Source organism: Lytechinus variegatus, chromosome 1 (assembly GCF_018143015.1).
Source record: "Lytechinus variegatus isolate NC3 chromosome 1, Lvar_3.0, whole genome shotgun sequence".
In the NCBI taxonomy this organism is placed as follows: domain Eukaryota; kingdom Metazoa; phylum Echinodermata; class Echinoidea; order Temnopleuroida; family Toxopneustidae; genus Lytechinus; species Lytechinus variegatus.
The window spans coordinates 34,000,352-34,022,565 of NC_054740.1; the positions used below are offsets into that span (position 1 = coordinate 34,000,352).

Genomic DNA, 22,214 nt, shown 5'->3' on the forward strand with positions numbered 1-22,214 from the left:
TCAAGAAATAACAAAGTTCTGGTTATTTGAATTAAGGCTTGAATTTCAATAAATTCATCAAAGGACAAGTCCAACCCAACAAAAAGATGATTGGAATAAAAAGAGAAAAATCCAACAAGTATAACACTGAAAATTTCATCGAAATCGGATGTAAAATAAGAAAGTTATGACATTTTAAAGTTTTGCTTAATTTCACAAAACAGTTATATGCACATCCTGATCGGTATGCAAATGAGGAGACTGATGACGTCATCCACTCACTATTTCTTTTGTATTTTATTATATGAAATATAAATTATGCTAATTTTCTCCTCATTGTCAAGGGAAATAACGATTAATTCCTCCCTGAACAAGTGGGATTTGGTTGGTTTAATACTATATGGTTCAGTCAAGTTGGTTCTTATTGTCGAATATGTAAAAAATGAAAAATTGTATAATTCATACAATAAAAAAACAAAAGAAATAGTGAGTGATGGACATCATCGACTGACCCATTTGCATGTCATTGAGTTGTGCATATCACCGTTTTGTGAAAAATAGGCGAAACTTCAAAATGCTATAATTTTTTTATTTTTACATCCGATTTTCATGAAGTTTTCAGCGTTATGTTTGTTTAATTTTTCTCTATTCATTCAAATCAATATTTTTATGGGGTAGACTTGACCTTTAAATGAACAGGTTTTACAGGCTAGCGTTCAGACTCACTCGACACTCAGTTTTGTTGACGATCAGCCATGCATTAAGTCTTGTTACAACCGTGCGATAGCTTCTGTGCATGGGAAACCGGTGAAATTATGGACAACCATTGTTTCGAGGAACAGAACTTGTTTACTTCTTGACTATTTCTGTGATTAAAGTATCAAATAATAATAATAATAACATTTGTAGGGCGCTTTATACTGGTGTTTCAAAGCGCACAGGTTGGCAGATTATAATAATATACAGTCAATCGGTAAAAAAAAAATTATAAGAAAAGGTGAGCTTTAAGTGACGATTTGAAATTTTCTACAGAGGGAGCATTTGGGATATGAATTGGGAGTTTATTCCATAGGGTGGGAGCAATAACAGAAAATGCATGATCACGATCATAAAAGAGAAGATATTGAACTTTTTAGGCGTGTTTTTTTTTTTTTTAATTCAGATACCCCCCGCCAAATGAGTTTTTGGCATCCTTTCTTCAAATTGTTTTTGTTCACTCATGCGTGAATGAGGAATAATCTAAGTAATTTCAGATGAAAGAGGAGATTCTAAGCTTTACATTGGTGGGTCATTTGTCTATTGTATATGATATATGATAAATCATCACAAAGTCTCCTTGATGTTTTTTGTGGGACGCACTGTACACCAGTATTCCACCCCAATACCAATCTATCACCCCTCTACATATCTCTCTTAAATACATAACCATACCAATCTCACACAGCCTCTTCCAAGTCCCTCCCCCCCCCCCCCCATACATATAGGAAATCACGAATTGCCAAAATCTTGAAGGAACAACAAATCTAAAAACATTGGACTTTCATTCTGATTATTTCTTTGACAAAAACATCAAGCCTTTTATTGACTCATCATTTATACAGAAATACAACAAAAAGTAGCATCTCTTTCACGAGCCTAAACTAATACTTTCATTTAAATGTATTATTCATCGTTATCACTGTCAATGCCAAGTGCAGACATTCACTTTTAGGAACTGAACTGGCAATCTTTTAAAAATTATTTGAACAGTATTTCTTCCACACACAATTTCCATCAAGCTTTTCATTGGTTTGCTTCATATAAATACAATCATGTACAACAAAATATAATTGCTTGTTTTCCATACAATAGATATGAAATAAGTTAATCTAGTATGATCTGATTATCTTTAAGCATTCTAATGTGTTGTCTTTTAGCAGAGAATATACAAAGGGAAAGCTAATCAATCTGCTTTTCCAGAGATGGTAATAACACCCCTAACACATTCTGCTTACAACCTGTATAACAAATTTTAAGAAGAGTGGTTTTCATAAACATTCTCTCAATCAAAATATGCCATCCAGAGAGCATCACAGCTAGAAAAAATATGGTCATCATGCAACCATGTGTACCATGTGAAGATAAACTGTGATTTATTCCTAATCCATTATTCTGCTAAGCCTTGCATCGTGTCCATGCATTTCCTGTGTTACACCAACATAATTGTACTAAGAAGTGGTTTGAAGTCATTTGCAACCAGCCTAAGCAACAAAGAAATGCTTGATGCAGCCTTTGAGGGCCACTGGGTTTAAGTTTTTTTAGATTCATATTTCCCTTCTTTACTGCGCAAATGCAGTATAATATAAGGTGAACACATGATCTATTTAACTCTTTGTGCGCTAGGCAATGAACCCCTCTAACCTGGTGGGTGTTTCATATAGCTGTTTCGTAAAGTTACGCACAACTTTACGCACGACAGGAACCTGTTCTTAGGCGCTAAATAAGTTTCATAGGAATATCATTTAGCACAAGAAATGGTCACCAGTCGTGCGGAAAGACTAAAGTCATTCGTAACTTACAAACAGCTTTATGAAATGGGCCCCTGAATTGTTTTCAGGGAGGGAAACAATGCTTTGTTTGCTTGAGCGTGAAATGCGAAGTTCGCGCGACATCAAGTGTGCATTGGTGAGAAGTACGCATGTAAAGGGTTGAATATAGATTGATGATGTAAAATCTTTTCTCTATGCCGAAAGAAATATTATGTTTCCATTTTTATTTGAATTCATACCTGACAGGAAGGAATGCAGTAAATATTCCTCCTCAAATTCACATTCAAAATTCAATGCTTAGACATACACCACTTTATTCAAGTATATTCACAATTACAAGAGGTAAAGCTTTTTTATTTGGGCCTTTGTCATCAAACATGTATAGATTTAATCTCTTGCCCTATTTGATCTGGCACGAGTCAACATTTAGGTATGAAAAATATCCATTACATGTCATGTTGCCATAAAACATATATAATCTATCATTTTGAACTTTCTATAAAACTTTCTTGACCATTGACTTTTTTTAAGACCTTGATAGACGTCCCTTTTCCAACACTGGGATTACTGTATGTTGTATTACCATGTGCAGGAGCTGGCTACACAAACAATAAGGTGCTTATATGACTATGCACAAAACATCTAAAGTGACTCATTAGTCAGTGCATAGTGTCTCCGATATACAAGTATGAATGCCATATTTAAACGCCTGTACATGTGCTTCTGTTCTCTTGAACATTTGATTGGCATGAACAAGAATATATAATCACATTCATTCATCATTATTATTTACAGAAGTAATAGAATCATCTGATCACATGAAATATCTTTAATACATCATATTTATTATGATCACCACATTTGAACTATTTTCACAAACACATTTTGCCTGTGTTGACATACAAGTTTACATAGTGGCTCGACTAAGCACCAACTCTGCTCAGAAACTATTTTAAGTCTTCTCAAAGCTTGATTTGGTAGTTGAGGAGACATTGCTTTATAAATAAATAATTAATTCCAAGGATGTTTAATACAATCATGTAAAGAGGCTTATAAAGTATAACAAGAGGTAACAAACATATGTCTTGTGCCAAAACCATTGCTTTAATATGATGTTAACATGTAATGTGAGACTATTAAGAGTCTATATTAAACATGAAATAAATGGTGAAGAAAAAAAAGAATTTGTCAACCAAAAATAACGGTAAAACTTCAATGGAATATATAGCAAGATATAATTTATGTAAAATGTAATCACATACATGCACAAATAGTAAGTAATAAAGCTTCTTACATCTTGAGCCATACCACCTGCACATTGTAATGCTATACAACTTGATTCACAATAGAAAAAAAATTCTGAGGAAAACATAAAAACATCTATTGCAGCAAGAAATAAAACAAATTACTTTTCATAAATTCACAGTATGTGGACGAGTATAGAATTTTCACAGAAAAGTCAAATGTACTCTTGTTAAACATCGCATTTTGCAATCCAAAACACTTTGGCAAACATACCTATGACTCCGACTGTCAATACATATTAATAATGGTTGGGGGAAAGTGGATATTCTAAAAAATGTTCATTAGAGTATGAGAAAACAGTCGATTCAAACACTGTATGAAGGGAGGTTGGAAACTTTCTGAGAGTGACAATAATTTCATCCAAGATGTATTACAGATGGAATTTAAACACTAAATAGGACAATGATACATGGTATTCATTTCTACTGGGATTCAACAAATCAAGACCAATGTATAATCTACATAACAATGGTGAAAAATTAACACAAACATTGATACCAACAATAGCACTACGAGTTATCGTTAATCTAGTTCCATCTCCACATCTGGTTTTGTGTCGCCCTCTTTGTTAGCGTCTCCCGTGGGTGCTTGGTCGGCAGTATCCATCTTCTCCTCGCCTTCCGTGGTTGGTGCGGCGGCATCACCCTCTTTGGCAGCCTCTTCCGGTGTAGGACCGTTGTCCTTGGGAGGCTCTTCTTTTGGCTTTGGTTTGGGTTTGTTGACTATAGGGTCACAGGTGAATTTCATGCTCTGTTTGTATGGGAAGAGATAATGATAGGAAAACTTATAACTTGGCTTCAACATCCTCCCTGTAATATATGGTGAGGTAACATCAGAGTCATTTTTCTACACCCAAAATCGTTCTACATATTTGTACATTTTCAACCAACTAAAGGGAACAAAACTGCAATAATGGCTGCTAACAAGACAAGTCCCAACTCTATCCCATTAAAGACCTTTTGGTGAGACTTCATAGTTTAACTAATTCTGGGCTGTAATAAAAAGAGAGATCATTTTTATGTAAGAGAGTAGGTGAGATTTTGGAAATATTCATGAGAGAACGAATGTTATCCTTATCTAGCTTTCGGACATAATCTATCAAGCTGTGCAAGCATCGTCTAAATGGAGTGTGGGAAAATAGGTGAGAATCAATTTTTAATAGAAACATTCATTATTGCAGGGCCTTAATTATGTTATCAAAGTCTTGTCTTCAATACAGGAAATTATGAATTTTGGAAATGCTCCTTTAGGAAACAGAACTCTTTCTTTAATGTATTTCTATCTGATAGCATAAGACATACTTGCATTTATATCTTCCTAAACTTTAATTCTTACTTCATCAGCTAGTCTAAAACATAATCCCTAGTTCCTTCTTAGACTGAAAAAAAAACACTTCTTCATTACCTGTGCTTCTAACTTCATCAGCTAGTCAAAGACACAACTCCTTTGATCAATTTACTGTGAGAAAGTAACACCTTCTTACCTGTATTTCTGACCTAATCTGTGATGCCGTGACAACAGGATCTTGGTAGATTTTCTTCTGGTTCTGAGCATTCATCTTGGCATCTCTCCAGGTTTCCTTGTCCTTCAAGCATTTATCGACCTTCGCCATATCATCCTTCTCAATGTGAGAGTACTTCTCATCCTAGGAAAGAAGGAACATGTAAAGGGTCAAGAGTTTGTTTCAGCCCTGGAGTAACTGTTCATTTTTCATTTTCAGCATGTATTTCATCTTGCAATATCCCTTCATAAAAGAATATTTAGAGACTAAACTTCAAATATGATAGAATTAAACTGAAATTTAAACAAACAGAAAATAATAATTTGTATTACTTAATTCATTAAAATATATAAAAAGAAATAAAACAAAAGTGACATTGTAAATACTATAAAATCTTTTTTTCCTCATTATTTTAGATGATGATGAGTATGAGTCTGGTGGTGATGGTGATGATGATGATGATGACGATGACAATGATTGTGATGACGATGATGATAATGTCAGATAATTTTTCTGGTGTTGTACCACAATCTGCTACGCAATTTCTATATGATTGCTACAAGAAAATACCTGTTGAGTAGCAGGTTTTACATTTAGAATGAACACATCTTTGTTGAAATCTATTACTGACCAACACTGCTAAGAAAATTTGAACATTAAAATCAAATGATGATGATGATGATGACAACAATAATAATGACAATATTGGTGAGGATGAAGATAATAATAATAGCCAATTTTTAAAAAAGCGCTTTTCCCAGAATGGCTCAAAGGGCGTTACAGCATATTACTACCCTTACCCTGATGACAATGATGATGGACATAACATCATAAACACTTACCCCTTGTGAATATAGTTCTAGTGCTTTCCTGTAGTGAATTACTGCCTTGCCAAACTCATCAAAAGCAATGGGTCTCTCAGAATTTTCTTTACACCTCGTTTCAATAGGATCACCAATTTTCTGAAAAATATTACAAGAGAGAAGCAAACTAATAAATAAAGAAAATAAGTATTGATTAGCAAAAATGGGATGAGAGTGATTAACTGCTGTACATTATTGCTTACATAAAGTGGCAGGATAAACTATAGAAAATATTTCGAAAACATGATTATAATTGTGAAAGAATGTGTATGCACCAAATTTGATTAAAAGATACCCATTTTGTTGTCTCTTATTATGCTCTCTGATGGTTTCACTTTGGGGTTATTCCTTGAAATATTATTATTATTATTAAACCTTTTAGTACATGTGACCCCATTTCTCAATTTTTACTTCACTTCATATTTGACAGCATTTCAGACTGTCATAAGAACCAGAAATTAGAGACAAACAAGTGGAATGCCTCTGGCCGTCTCACCTGCATCACGCGATTCAACATAGCAGCAGTGTTGACTTTGAAAACTTTTATAACTTGCACAAGATGTTCAGTGATACTTGGTTACTCTTATTTCCACGTTTTATGAACTAGAACAATACACTTAGAGAGATAGGATGGTAATTCAACAAATACCCCTAATGTGGCCAAAGTTTATTGACCTCACATGACCTTTGACCTTGATCATGGGACCTGAAACTTGCACAGGATATTCAGTGATACTTGATAACTCTTATGTCCAAGTTTCAAAAGTCAGATCAATAAATTTGCAAAGTTATGATGGTAATTCAACAGATACCCCCATTATGGCCAAAGTTCATTGACCTTTGACCCTGGTCATGTGACCTAAAATGCGCACTGGATGTTCAGTGATACTTGATTACTCTTATGTACAAGTTTTATGAACTAGACCAACATACTTTCAAAGTTATGACGGTAATTTAACAAATACCCCCAATTGGGCCAAAGTTCATTGACCCTAAATGACCTTTGACCTTGATCATGTGACCTGAAACTTGCACAGGATGTTCAGTGATACTTGATTACTATTATGTCCAAGTTTCATGAATCAGATCCATAAATTTTCAAAGTTATGATGGTAATTCAACAGATACCCCCAATTCGGCCAAAGTTCATTGACCCTAAATGACCTTTGACCTTGGTCATGTGACATGAAACTCATGCAGGATGTTCAGTGATACTTGATTAACCTTATGTCCAAGTTTAATGAACTAGGTCCACATATATTCTAAGTTATGATGACATTTCAAAAACTAAACCTTGGTTTAAGATTTTGATGTTGATTCCCCAACATGGTCTAAGTTCATTGACTTTAAATGACCTTTGACCTTGGTCATGTGACATGAAAATCTACTAGGATATTCAGTAATACTTGATTAACCTTATGGCCAAGTTTCATGAACTAGGTCCAAATACTTTCTAAGTTATGATGTCATTTCAAAAACTTAACCTTAGGTTAAGATTTGATGTTGACGCCAACGCCACCGTCGGAAAAGCAGCGCCTATAGTCTCACTCTGCTATGCAGGTGAGGCAAAAAATCATGAAGGTCCTACACACATGGGGTCAGACGTATATATTTTATGGAATTGCCCTTTGTGTTCATTTAGATATTTAAATCAAATTACTCCTGAATTTCAGCAGGATTTTTTTTTCAGACGTTGTTTATAGAAATGCCTCTTCAATTGAAGTTGATACAAAAATATGTAGGGGAAGGCGGGGTAAGTTGTGACAGTTTTTGCTTTTTGCATGTTAGAACTGATATGATTAATAATCTTGTCGAAATAAGTACCTTGCCTTGAAATTTAATTCTTCTGAAATATTTTCCACCTATATATAACTTTCTATCCCCACACTGAAAGTCATCGTGACCTTTGAAAAAAACGATGTCAAATGGCTCAACTTGCCCCATATATGGGGTAAGTTTGAGCCACCTTCTGGGGTAAGTTGAGCCACAAAAACTATGTACAAAATGTATGAGGGGAGAACCAGCATGTCAAATTTTTGTTTAAAGTCTTTTCACTTGCTAATTCTCTATAAATACTAACATTCTTTAAAAGGAAAAGAGCAGCCATGTAAATTTACTCCATTCAACCAGCATTTCAATCGATTTTTATGGTTTGTTTTTTAAGATACATTACCATAGGAATTACCATGGCTCAACTTGCCCCATGCTGTTTGGCTCAACTTACCCCAGTCCGAATTTAGTGCGATAATTTTGTATCCACACATTTATTATGCATCCATCATATAAAAGACTATGACAAGAATGAAGATCCATACCTGGACTAATAATGTTGTTATTATGTCTTTATTATATTTAAAGACGTGTGTGTTTATAAAGCATTTATCTATTTCACACTCTTTTTTTACTTTTTTGGCTGAAATTCATATTTTTCCCTCTAAAAAACTACTTTTTGTTTCAAAGTTGAAAACAATATGGTGGGGTTAGGGGTTATGCTATGGGTCATCAATACATGACACCACCACAATGTCTGACTCATTCATTATTGGCCTGGGGCTGGTGGCTCAACTTGCCCCTATGCTCAACTTACCCCGCCTTCCCCTACAATTTTTCTAGCAATCAGATTATGTCACTCTTCACTGGTTTCAAGAAACCACAACAGAAAAAGACCACATTAAGATTTCATAGAACTCTTAACATAGTGTCCCTGTGAGTGTCTCCCTGCTGTGTGTGGTACCACAATCCTGTTACCTACAGGTCACCCAAAGTCTGTCAGTAAAACACTGTCATGTTATGAAGAAACCTTGTAGGTACAGAGACTGGGACTACACACAACAAAGCTCAGAGAATGGATTGACTTTAACATCATCTTGCTTTTATCAACGCATTCTGACCATGGTAAATTGCCAACTCATCCACTCACCACATGGTCTACCTTCATTTAGTCTAATGCCATTCCGTCTATCAACATTTTGTCTTAAAACCATTTGGTCCAATAACCATTGAGTCCAATCATCACTTCGTCTAATCACCAGTTGGTCTAAGACCGTTTCATCTCATAACTAGTTGGTCTAATATTTGTTTTATTTCATTCAATTTGCCCAATTAACACCAAGTCTAATTAGACCAAATGGTATATAGACTAAATGGCTTATGGACTAAATGGCTTTGGACAAACTGGTTATTAGACAAAATGGTGGGTGGACGAAATGGCAATTAGACCATGTGTATATTGGATGAACTGATGATAGACCAAATGATTGTAGACCAGTTGGCAATTGGACGAATTGGCTTTGGACCAAATGAAAATAAACCCCGACCATATATTCCTGTTTATTTGTTCACATATTTAGCTTACTAAAATACTCTTATATAACATCAGGGCCCATTTAATTTAGTTGTTTATAAGTTATGCATGCCTTTACACGTGACTGGTGACCCTTTCTTGTATTAAATGATACCACTACCTAGCTGAATGGCACCTGAGATCATGTTACAGTCGTACATAGCTTTACAAGCAGATTCATGAAACACCGCCTTAGAAATGCAAGATGGCTATCAACAGGGTCATTTAGGGAATAAATTATTGTCAGCAGTGGAGTTTCATACCTTCAATGAAGCAAGTTTTGTTTGGTAGACGTTCTTGGCTTGGTCCTCTCCGTCTTCATATAACCAATTCTCTGTATCCTCCAGAAGTTTACTGAAACTCTCACGGTCCTAAAGAATAGAGAAAAAAGAAATGAATAACACACAATTTTGCAACATGGTAATATACATATTTTAAAAATCATAACAATCTAGGCCTCATGTCAGATGTGATTGATCAAAATTATGGTGGCCCTGAAGGGACATCGCAAATAGACCAAATCACAAATATTCACGACGAAATTGGCGACGTCGTGAATATTCAAATTGACGACGAAACTCACGACGAAATTGGCAACGTCGTGAATTTCGTCGTTAATATTCGCGATTTGGTCTCTTTGCGATATGTCCCTTCAAGGTCACCATATGAAATAGCTCTCAAAGATGAGCAACAAGCATCACAATCCATAGTCTAAAAGGCTCATATGCACCATCCCTTGTAAACAAACCAGATGATGATTTATCATACCAATGATGCATTCAGAAAAATGTATCATCCATTGAGAGCAACATGCTCTAATAAACACATACTTAATGACAAATCATGGCTTCACCAATCTTCAATATTTAGGGTCAATTAAAATCACATACTCTTTGTGAGGATAGAACTTTGATTTCATGGTGTTTTTACATGTTAAATATCCTTTCTGGTGAAAAAAAATAGGTGGTAAGATTAAGAAAACAGAGGAAAGCACCTTTGGTTTCATCATTTAAATCAAAGTATTAAATATTCAAAATCTACAATTAATCAAATCTTTCATTCTCAATGCAATCAGATCATGTCATTCTTCACTGGTTTCAAGAGACCATCACAGAAAAAACCACAATAAGATTTCATAGAACTCTTAACATGGTATCCCTGTGAGTGTCTCCCTGCTGTGTGTGGTACCACAATCCTGTTACCTACAGGTTACCCAAAGTCTGTCAGTAAAACACTGTCATGTTATGAAGAAACCTTGTAGGTACAGAGACTGGGACTACACACAACAAAGCTCAGAGAATGGATTGACTTTAACATCATCTTGCCTTTTCACTTTTTTTGATCCTTTACACATATCCCTCAAGAAATAAAAAGCTGAAATCAAGTTTTTTTGTTTCGATGTATACATTCAGAGCTAAAGTAAACAAACCTTTTCTGAGACAAACTGCTCAAGTCTGTCACATATCTTTTCTCTCATCTCATAGACGTACTCCTCAACTGTATTCTTAGCATCATTCTTTTCCTTCTCCAGTCTGTCCTGAGCAATCATCTTACCCTATTAGAAAATTTGCAGGAAAATAATATGTGAATTATATAGCTTTCAATGAATGGCACACAGGTAAGGTGACTGTATATGTACACACGATGACAAATTAAACAGTTTATGCAAAGAAGTACTAAGTTGTAATCATTAAATGAGAAAGAAGGAATCAGGGACAATTAAATAATTCATGATTTATTTTTAAGTTTCATATTCTATACTGAATCTTCTACCCATTCAAGAACTTAAAACACTAGCTCCCAGTAAATGTTGTGTGTATGATCAAAGAAATTTACATGCTTTCAATTGTGCTAAAACTTGCCATCTTAGAATATCACAACTAATATTATCTAACAAACTAGTGTTACTCCATGGCACTATCAATTAATCATTAAAAGAATTCCATGTAACTAAGGTTAATATCAGATCCTGATAATTCATTCATAGTCCAATTGACCTCATTATCAGTCAAAATAAACACTTACCTCCTTTTCAAAGAAGTTGTTGACTTCAGTTACAGAGAGTTCATTGGTATTAGCAGTGATGGTCAGTTCATGTGTTTTGACAGTCTTCTTGTTCTTTTTTGTTGCTTTGGAGTCTGTTTCAGTACTGCCATTCTCAGATTTGCTGCCCTCGCTGTTCTCTTTACTGTCTTTAGAAGCCTAAAAAACAAGACAGAGAGATATGGAACACATGATGGTGTAGAAAATTATTGTATATCTTTCAGAGAACGACTAATTGACCTTTGGAAATTGTTAACAAGTCAGAGCAAATATACTCTCATTAAGTTCTATCATTATTAAGTAAAATCTTGGAAAGAGAATATTTGCCAAAGTAACAAAATCTGCCAGAGTGCAAAGATAAAAGCAACTATCAATGTATGTAACTGTCTTGAAATTCCATAATATCAAAATCAATAGATGAATAAAATCTTGCAAAGGAAACTGACTTCTTGTTAAAAACTACACCAAGAAATGCATCTTTATATCATTGTACATAAAAAATACAGATTATGAAATGAAATCATTAATATTCCTCTATTAGTTTGCAAAAATTGTATATTACCTAGATTCTCATTTAAACAAGTGTGTTTTGTGTGTGTGTGTGTGTTGTTGTTTTTTGTTTCCTTTGCAAATTTGATGACATCATCATCAAAGAGAATTATTATTCATTATCAATCACGCTAAGAATCTTCTCTTGGAAACATCTATTCTCCATGAAAATGATGCTTGACAACAAACACCCCTTCCTTACCTCCTTGGCTTCATTCTCGCCTTGCTCCTCCTTCTCTGCCGGTGCCTCTCCCTCTCCTGCTCCACCGTCCACTGGGCTCTGGTCCATGGGGCTGTCATTCTCCGTCTGGGCGGCTCCAGCTCCCTCCTCCTTGCTGGGTCCATTCTCCTGGGGGCTGGATTCCTCCATGGGTTCTTCTGCCTGAGCAGAAAGCTTCTCTATCAGCGACGCTGAAGACACATGGAAGATGCCGTGACCGTTCACGCGAACCTTCACCTTGATCTTTGAACTCTCACCCTCTGCCGTTGGGAACACGCCATTGATCTTGAAACGACCTGCAAGTAATAAGAAATATTACAGTAACAATTTTGTAAGGGCAACAGATATTTGCTCAGCGACCATTGTCTCAGACTTGATTTCTGATACTTGAACTAAAAATGGGGAATAATTTGGTTCAAATGAGCAAGGAGTGAGTAGTAAAATTGTGAAGACAGGTCAAGAAGTCGTACTAAAATACAAGCCTGGAATGATCAACATTCACACCTATTCCATTGAATTCAAAATGGTCTTTATTTGGCAAAGATTATTCGACCATCTGAATTTAAAATTTCAAAAACAAATAAAATTTGGGGCAAGAAAGGGGATCTTCTACATTCCATCAAAGTCTCTCTACAGAGATTATTCGGCAAATCACTGACAATAACATCATCTTAAACAACACATGGTGATTGCTTTGTGATAAATAGTTCTTACCTATCGTTGGCTCGGGAATGGGTAAGTTTGAGTCGGCGTATTGAGCAACAAGCTCAAAGGGTTCTTTGCGGTAGAATGTAAGCATCTTAGAGAATGGTGCTTGGTGGTTTTTATGGAACACTTCCATTGATCTATCAAAAAGAAAAAGGTAAATGTAAACAAATTAGATTATATGTGAGACCTTGAAATCACAGAACAATGTTGAGCTTTCAATAATGGCAAATATTGAATTTGGTGAATTTCATGCTGAGAGATTGAAAACTTAACCACCTTTTAAAACATACAAAATACTGTGCTTATCATTATACTTATACAACAAAACTTTTCGTTGTCAAGAGCTGATTGGAATTATCTGTACTTAGTAAAACCTTGTTTACAATACCTAAACTTTTGAGAAAGCCACTTGAAGTATCAGATTAAATACATAACAGATTATGAAAGCAATCAGATCATGTCGATCTTCAATGGTTTCAAGAGACCATCAAAGAAAAAGAGACCACATGAAGAATTCATAGAACTCTTAACATGGTATCCCTGTGAGTGTCTCCCTGCTGTGTGTGGTACCACAATCCTGTTACCTACAGGTTACCCAAAGTCTGTCAGTAAAACACTGTCATGTTATGAAGAAACCTTGTAGGTACAGAGACTGGGACTACACACAACAAAGCTCAGAGAATGGATTGACTTTAACATCATCTTGCTCCCTTTTATCTTCTTAGATTTTCTTATTGACCAAATCTTTCTGGAATCTTTCACTTTTCACTCTTAACTCCTTGCAAAATCAAGGGACAATCATGACAATAATGGATTAAAAACATAAACATTAAAAGAATTTCCAATGTAGCAAATTGGGATTGTGAACAACCTTAGTTGTAGTGATCTGATTATGATATAGTATTCATCTACAGTGAAGTTAAAGCACAATTTATTTTTGTGTACAAAAATGGTGGTAGCATGATTGAATATCCAGTAGCCATGATCTGGTTCTTTTGATGTGAAACAGGGAAGCCCAGTTTATGTTTGTGTACAAAAATGGTGGCAGTAGGATTGAATATCCAGTAGCCATGATCTGGTTCTTTTGATGTGAAACACGGAAGCATTTCACGAAACAAATGATTATTATCACTGAACATGTGCTACTAAATCCATGCATCTGATTGGCCAACAGTAAATTTATCAGTCAAAATCACTAACATGATGCTATATGACACACTCCCCTGTTAAACACAAGAAATCAATAACAGGATGTCATAATGGCCCTTCCAATGGGAGGGGTGGGAAGTGGAAACAATGCTGTTATACAGCTCTATTACAATATAGAGATTATCACCTTAAATATACAAAAGTGGTTTATTGTTCCATTTTCACACTTCTGGATAAGAACTGCTGATCCATTAAACTACTGTTTAATTAAACAAGTAAAGGGCACTACCAATACATATTAATCCTACCAGCATTTTACCCCTTCATACAATAAAACCTTCCCATATTAAAACCATGGGTAGACCTACAGGATAATACAATAAAAGCAATACTCTGACCAACCATTTTCACAATACAGCAAGACCAGTATGCATGCCACCAAGACAAAATGTACAAAATTTTATGATCAATTTTTTGTTCATTTCATGAATGATGAATATTCATGTATAATTTTTGTTCTGAATCAATAAATGATGGTACACATGTATACTCATTTCAAGCCAAGATACTTCAACAGAATTTCTCAGCAAATCTTGTAACAATCATTATTTCAAATTCAACTGATGTCTCTATAATTTCCTTTCATTTCTGTACATCTATTTTTTTTACATTTTGTTTTTGTATTTTTCGTTATATCCCCCCCCCCCCCCCGATAATCTCATACAATCTCTTAAGTCAAACTAAACTGTTTAGAAATATCACAGAATTACTTACCCATCCTCTCCCTCTGTTCCTTTCCATTTTAATTCAATAGGATACGGTGTTAGGTCTGTTACAGTGAAATCCCTAACCCTGAATGTAGGAGATAAGATGGCACACTGAAACAGAAAAAAAAAGCAAGATACAAATTATATTTTGAATGCTAAAAACGTTGAGCAACTACAAATCTCTCTTGAACAGTTAAAAGCTTTGAACTATAGATGTACCTGGGTCCTGTTGCAGAAAGAGTTGCAATCAAACGCAACTCTAAGAATCATGTGCAACTTGATTTTCAACCAATCAATAGTGAACATTTTGGACTTGCGATTGATTTTTTGGACTTGCGTTTAAACGCAACTCTTTCTGCAACGGAACCCAGAATATATTTAATAAGCCATTTTGTAAGTAAAATTTTAGATCGAGCCAAACTGAAAACACTAAAGGACAAATGATTTGGTAGTAGTAGTCCAGTGCTTCATGTAATAATATATATGTGAATCATCAGAGGGGGAATCCATGGAATGCAAATCTTCTTTTCATAGGAGAGAGAGGGATATTCATGAATCCCCTTTATTACTCTACCAAATTTAAACCGGAATGATGGATCAGCTGTTTCCCACTAATAACCAAGAATTTTTTTTTACTTAGAAGCTTAGTACAGAAATGACAACCCTATTAACACTACAGACTTCAGAAAGACAACATTTTGTCACATAGCAATCAGATTATGTCATTCTTCACTGGTTTCAAGAAACCACCACAGAAAAAGAGACCACATGAAGAATTCATAGAACTCTTAACATGGTATCCCTGTGAGTGTCTCCCTGCTGTGTGTGGTACCACAATCCTGTTACCTACAGGTTACCCAAAGTCTGTCAGTAAAACACTGTCATGTTATGAAGAAACCTTGTAGGTACAGAGACTGGGACTACACACAACAAAGCTCAGAGAATGGATTGACTTTAACATCATATTGCCTTTTCCTTGAATCATGGTATCAGTATTTAAATTTAGAAGAATCTATTTACAGCATGGACACCCACTTATCTTCAATTAAATATATATAATTGCATTTGACTATAAAATTTAATATGATAAAGACATTTAGCAGTAAATTTCTAAAAAGGAGAATAGTCAGTTGAGCAATGCATCCCACAATATAATTTTTCTAAACAAGCTTGAGCTTAACATCAAGTTACATATTTTCAATCACTTAAAAAAAATCAAAGATGAGTCGACTAAAGCAGCTGACCAAATGATGTAATTAACTGGCTGAGCGAGGCAACATATTTCCTTTACGTTAACAACCTACATAATAAATGATATGATTTATGAGGCAATGATGAGAAATATATCTCACTAATCACACTTTCATATACATACCTGTAGAGCACACCCCCTTGCCACAGCTTCATCCTGATTTAGCGTCGTGCTGCACTCCTTCTTGAAGATCCTCTTTATCGTTTCCTTGATGGAAGGAATACGACTGGATCCTCCAACTATCTCAACAGAATGGATGTCATCTGGTTTCAACTCTGGAGAAATGGGAAGGAAATTGACAGGAGTTGTTGATGTTTTATACAAAATGGTATTTAAATTGTTTTCAGTATGTTCCTGATCTTAAGGTCTAAACCTGGTTGAACTACTGTTCCTCAAATGAATAATGAACAAAAATTAATTATTTATGAGATGCATATCTAGTACAAAAATTCAATAAAAAAATTTAAAGGGGGTTAAAATTAATTTTTGTCTCATATTGTGAATAAAAACATAACTTTTGTTAATTCATTTTTTAAATTCTTCTTTCATAAACATTTTTTTTCTATGTTTAATGTTATATAATTATCTCCACTACCAATCTTTAAACAAAAATTTGTTACATCAATGGTGACACAATAACGTATTTTGCATTTTTAGTGCTGCTCAAAATAAGGAACAAATTTACTGCACATTTCAATGCTTTTAATAAATCTACCAAGTACTTACTCGTCTGTTCAAGCACAGATTTGAGAGGAACTTCTACTCGTTTTAACAAATCTGCAGCAAGTTCTTCAAATTCTGCCCTATAGTGCATAAGGAGAGAAATAAAGAGAAATAAATATAAAATGTCTTCAATTTTATCTGAAAATAGTAACATTCATTTTTTGACAATAGACACTTCAAACCTGCCTGCTCAACTGCAGTTTACACATACAGAAATGTAGGGTACAATTAACACACATCTACAATTCTAATTGATGGCATAACTCAATTGAATACGAAGGTGATAGTGCCTGCAGTGTAATGTGATGTATCTGATTTCTCACATTTTCAGCCAATAAACCCCAGGCTAGGTAGAATATGAGTATCTGATTTCTTTTGATAGGTCTACTACATATTTCTTAAAGCAACTAAAATAACATTTACAAAGGAAATACTAGAAGAAAATGGAATGCATAATGTGAAGAAGAAACTGTTGGAATTTTTTTTTTCATGGTATCTAACAGATTTTTTAAAATGCTTTATTCATTACTGAAATACTTACAAATAATGTATAAAATATATCTAAATATATCCCTTTATGGTTATAACTGCAAAAGGAAAACCAGTTGACTATCAGGACCTAAATATTGCACATATTTCATACATGCACTCAAATTCACCTGGAGTCATGAGTGAAATGTCTTTCTATATCAAGGTAGACTATTTGACACTTACAAGATTAATTTCATGTTAATATTTTCCTAACTAAAACTGGATAAAATCAACAAAGTCAACTCCAAACTGACCAATGTTTTGTTATTGGTAAGGATGGAATAACTTTTTTTCGGTCTGGGGATTGTTTCATGAAAGTTGTCAGTACTGACATGTTGTCTTTCTCCGACAGTTACCATAGTAACAGTCGGAGGCCAGTGCCTCTCACTAAAATTGTCAGCGCTGACAATTTAGTCAGTGCTGACAACTTTTCTGAACCACCCTCTTGGGGCCCGTTTCATAAAGGACTTGCAACTGTTGTAACTTTGCCATTATGGCAACTACCATGGAAACCTTGATTATGATTGGCTGCTAAGCCCCGTTACCATGGTCATGGCCATTATGGCAACAGTTGTAAGTCCTTTATGAAACAGGCCCCAGAAGTCAACTTCATTGGGCCTGACTTACCTATTGATCTTTCCACTGACATCCTTATCATTCATAATACACTCAATGTTCATGGATATAACAGTAGCATTGGCACTCATCAACTTCTTGGTCTTATCACACTCAGCTAGGAGACGCAGCCAGGCTCTTTGGTTAGATTTTACATCGAGCTTGTACCGTGTTTGGAAATCTACTGCGAAGTGTTCGGCGAGTAACCAGTCAAAGTCACGACCACCGAGGTTCTTGTCTGATGCGTTGGCCAGGACCTGTATTCCAATAGACACAGATTCAACTTGAACTATACTTAAAACACTCTTATTAAAGAGAAATGCCAGTAGTTGCAGTAAACACTGATTCATGAGAAAGTCTGTAAAACCAGGCTTAATTGTCAGTGTATCATAGTGGATCTAGATCTGGTACAGTTGCATAAACTGAACTTTGTGAAATCTTGAAATCTACGCTGAAAAATGTTCACACTGAAGATCACCAACATAGATAGGCACACGTGGGACAGTGTATTATTATTGCTGGAATAAAGACCCGACGGAAGTGACCGAATCCGCGCTTATTTTGCCTATTTTTCAGCAATTACACAACTTCTTCCAGAATCCTTTGGCACATATTTTTTACTCATACAAACAGACACTTGGGTGGTCATTATATTAGATTCTGTAAAAAGTCATTTTGAGATCGTTACCAAAACTGGAATTTATCTTTAATACATTTTTAATACATGAATCTGATACATTGTCTGGTGAAGTTGTCAAAACTACAAGATATTTATGATTGATAATATCGTGTCTTTGTGAGAGAAAATAAACTATCTCATTACAGTGAACTAACTTATTTATTGTAACTGATTCTTTGTCTGATTATATAGGAGACATAATGACTAAACCTTGTGGGTACATATTTTAAGTGTACATTTTTCATTCTTTTTATAATTCACTGCTGTTGGTGCTGAGGCTTTTAACATTCAGGATCTAGAACTTCAGCAGATTATTTGAAACTATAAAGTTAGAGAATAACATGGTTACTCTTTCTATATGTGAAAGCAGGGCTACCTTTCTAAAGAAAAAAAATATATTATACAAGAAGCTAAAGATTAACTGACTAGGATAAGGGGAGTAGGCAGGAGAGCTTTTATGCTGTCTTGTTAGATTTAATTCAAATATAATTGCCATAGATTATTACAGTGATAATGATGAAAATGAACAATCAAAGTGTAAGTTCAAATCTCTCTCAAAAAAATCTTCCCCACAAATCACTTTGTTTAAAAACTCAACCTGAGAGCAGTTGAGGAGAATAAATGTATATCTTTATACAAATTATGCAATATGAAAATGATTTCCATCATTACTATCATCTCACCTTGAGTTTACCCTTGTTGAATGCACATACAGAAACTTGAAGAGATGAATGACCACAGTCTACAAAGACAATATTCCTTGGTTTCTCCTCTGGGGTGGGAAGATCTTGCTTGTAGATACCATATGCCAATGCAACTGCATAAAAAAAATACTCATTGGTCATAAACAGACACACATATAACATTTGTGAAGCATCGTTAACTCCACTTACCTATTCCAAATCACCCTACATGTATGTATTACCCTGATAAGATGCACATTACTCAAGAAGCAATTGGACAAAACGAGAATTAAACTTTGTGTGTATTTTGTGTGTATTATTGGTTTTCCTTTTTTCAAGCCTTTTAGGCTTTTTGAGACACATGTTTCTTTATTTTCTTTTTCACATGATTATCTTAATGCTTCATATATTCATATGTTTATGTTTAAATGTATTATATTTGTTTCTACTTGTATATATTTAAGAAAGAAATGCATGTAAATGAAAGTATTTTCTACTCTCCCTCAATGTAAAAGCATAGTCTAGATGTAACTGCAATTAAATCAAACTGATGGTAGACCCAATGGGTTTAGTCTAACCGATATTAGACTATCTGACATGAGGACTAACTGCTTCTGCACCAAGTGAATAAAAACCTTCCAGAAGTGATTCCTACCTGCTGTGGTATCGCTGATAACCCGAAGACAATTAAGACCAGCAATCTCAGCAGCATGGCTTACACCTCTGCGTTCAAGATCAGTGTAATATTGTGGAACCTACATTACAAAGATATGGAACACATGACTGAAAATTATTGGACAATACAAACACTGGAAAAAAAACATGTAGGTGCATTTCAATTTCAATAAATATGACTTGTATGTAAAGATTGAGAAACATAAATTGTGTGCGCTCTAAGATTGCGTAGTGTGTGTGAAAAGACTGTTGACTAACATCGACGAAAGTACAAAAATCACTACAGCAAGTCTTTTGTAAAGGAACAAGATTTAAGTATGACTTTAGTTGCACTTAAATGCTGACGTGTACATGACATGCAACGCGCGATCATACTGATAGTTAAGCAGAAGTGCACGTACTCATAACATGATCTGACCAATGCGGTCACGCCTTTCATACCGTACGCATCTCGGTATTTTAGTGCGACTCTAAGTCATACTTAAATCTTTGTGAAACACCCCCCAGGTCTTTTGTAAAGGAACAAGTTGTGAACTTCTGCTTTTGAAAACCACTATATTTTCACCCAATGTCATAACTAAACCATAGAATAAATCACGTGTTGCAGATTTGTATTAGTATAGGAGCCCTTAAATTAGAAATGACAATTTAAACAAATCAGTAACTAAGGCCTGTTGGATATATATCGCTACTTTCTTATTGAAAGTTACAAGAAACTGTTGTAAACTATTCAAAAAATGTCATTTAACTGGTGGGAGAAAAATATTTGACACAGAAAGCTAGCATTTGTTACTGATAAGTTCTATGAAGCAAATCCAAAGAGGAAATAATGGTCCTTATCTTTTGATGTTTCTTTATTCCTACATATTTGCTTTTGTTTTAACATTGTATCATATTTCATAGATTAAAAATTCCATGTATTTCTAAAATCAATGTTCTTACCGAGATTACACAATCAACCACTTTCCTGAGAAGATTAACTTCAGCGGTCTCTTTTAGTTTTGTAAGCATCATGGCGTAAACCTGCTCTGGTGTGAACGTCTCCGTCTCGCCAAGATACTGTACCTGTAGGTGTAAAACAAAGGGTCTTGTTTACACATGGCCAATAGTTTTACATATAAATTAACCAATTTGGCACAAGAGAAAAGAAGTGAGTGTACTACATGAACATAATTTTAGGAATGTTCCTTCTTCATATAAATTAATACAGATAAGTGGTGAAATTACTGTGTAGTTAAGAATTGAAAACTGATTAGAAATAGTGACAATAAAACACTCTTGAAGGGCTGTGTAGAAATAAAAAAAAACCTGAACATCACCAGGTAAGTTCCTATACTGCTAGATGTACATGTAATACCAAATATTCAGAAACTTCATTAGGCAAAAAAAATATATATATTATTTTGAAAAGGTAAAATTAAGGTGGATATTTTGTAAACTTACTTGCATCCCGACACCCCCATTAGGGAGCTGTGTGACTTTATAAGGTACAACCTTCGCATCTTGTTGGACTGAGGGGTCGCTGTACTGCCGTGCTATAAACCTCTTGAACTGTGATAATGTGTTCTTGAAGTTTGTGATTGCCTGTAAAGAAGAAAAATTACAACAAAAATACAATTAAAATGAACCTCCAAACAGTTTTGAGCAGTATTTCAGTGGTAGTTACATGTATGGTTGTTCTTGCCTTCCAAGAGACCAAGATGCAAGGTAAAGTATAAATGAACAACTTCATTCATGCAATCACTATGGGAATATCCTTCAGACTTCAACATGTGCATATATACATTTGCAGAAAAAATAACATATTTCTTGCATTAAGACAAGATGTGAATGTCAATCATTCATGTACAAACAATGTACAGATGTAGAAATTTCACATGTACATTGTACATAAGTACATATCAGGATTATACTCTTGATGTGTATTTAAAGTTTAGACACAGTCTGTATGAATGGGAAAATAATTCAGCTACCTGGCTTGTCCCTCCCCTCCATGCATGCCTGGCATAAATAACCCAGAAGGACTGCCCCCATTCGATATCAGTGCATTACCTTCTACAAACTCAATCACCTGCCTTGCAAATTGGCAACTCGGGTGGAA

General features: G+C 34.8%; 1 protein-coding gene across 1 annotated transcript in view; it reads right to left on the reverse strand.

The window, feature by feature from the left end:
- Positions 1–3,118: 3,118 nt before the first annotated feature.
- LOC121412113 (97 kDa heat shock protein) overlaps positions 3,119–22,214 on the reverse strand; it is a 28,981-nt gene continuing 9,885 nt past the window's right edge. The window contains exons 3-18 of the mRNA XM_041605022.1: positions 21,557–21,697; positions 21,056–21,178; positions 20,094–20,193; positions 19,439–19,572; positions 18,089–18,333; positions 16,934–17,010; positions 16,331–16,482; positions 14,963–15,066; positions 13,046–13,176; positions 12,314–12,627; positions 11,545–11,721; positions 10,949–11,074; positions 9,783–9,890; positions 6,156–6,275; positions 5,296–5,457; positions 3,119–4,562 (exon numbers count right to left, since the gene is read on the reverse strand). Coding sequence (XP_041460956.1) covers positions 4,335–4,562; positions 5,296–5,457; positions 6,156–6,275; positions 9,783–9,890; positions 10,949–11,074; positions 11,545–11,721; positions 12,314–12,627; positions 13,046–13,176; positions 14,963–15,066; positions 16,331–16,482; positions 16,934–17,010; positions 18,089–18,333; positions 19,439–19,572; positions 20,094–20,193; positions 21,056–21,178; positions 21,557–21,697 — 2,442 coding nt within the window. The 3' untranslated portion in view covers positions 3,119–4,334. The remainder of the gene's footprint in view (positions 4,563–5,295; positions 5,458–6,155; positions 6,276–9,782; positions 9,891–10,948; positions 11,075–11,544; positions 11,722–12,313; positions 12,628–13,045; positions 13,177–14,962; positions 15,067–16,330; positions 16,483–16,933; positions 17,011–18,088; positions 18,334–19,438; positions 19,573–20,093; positions 20,194–21,055; positions 21,179–21,556; positions 21,698–22,214) is intronic.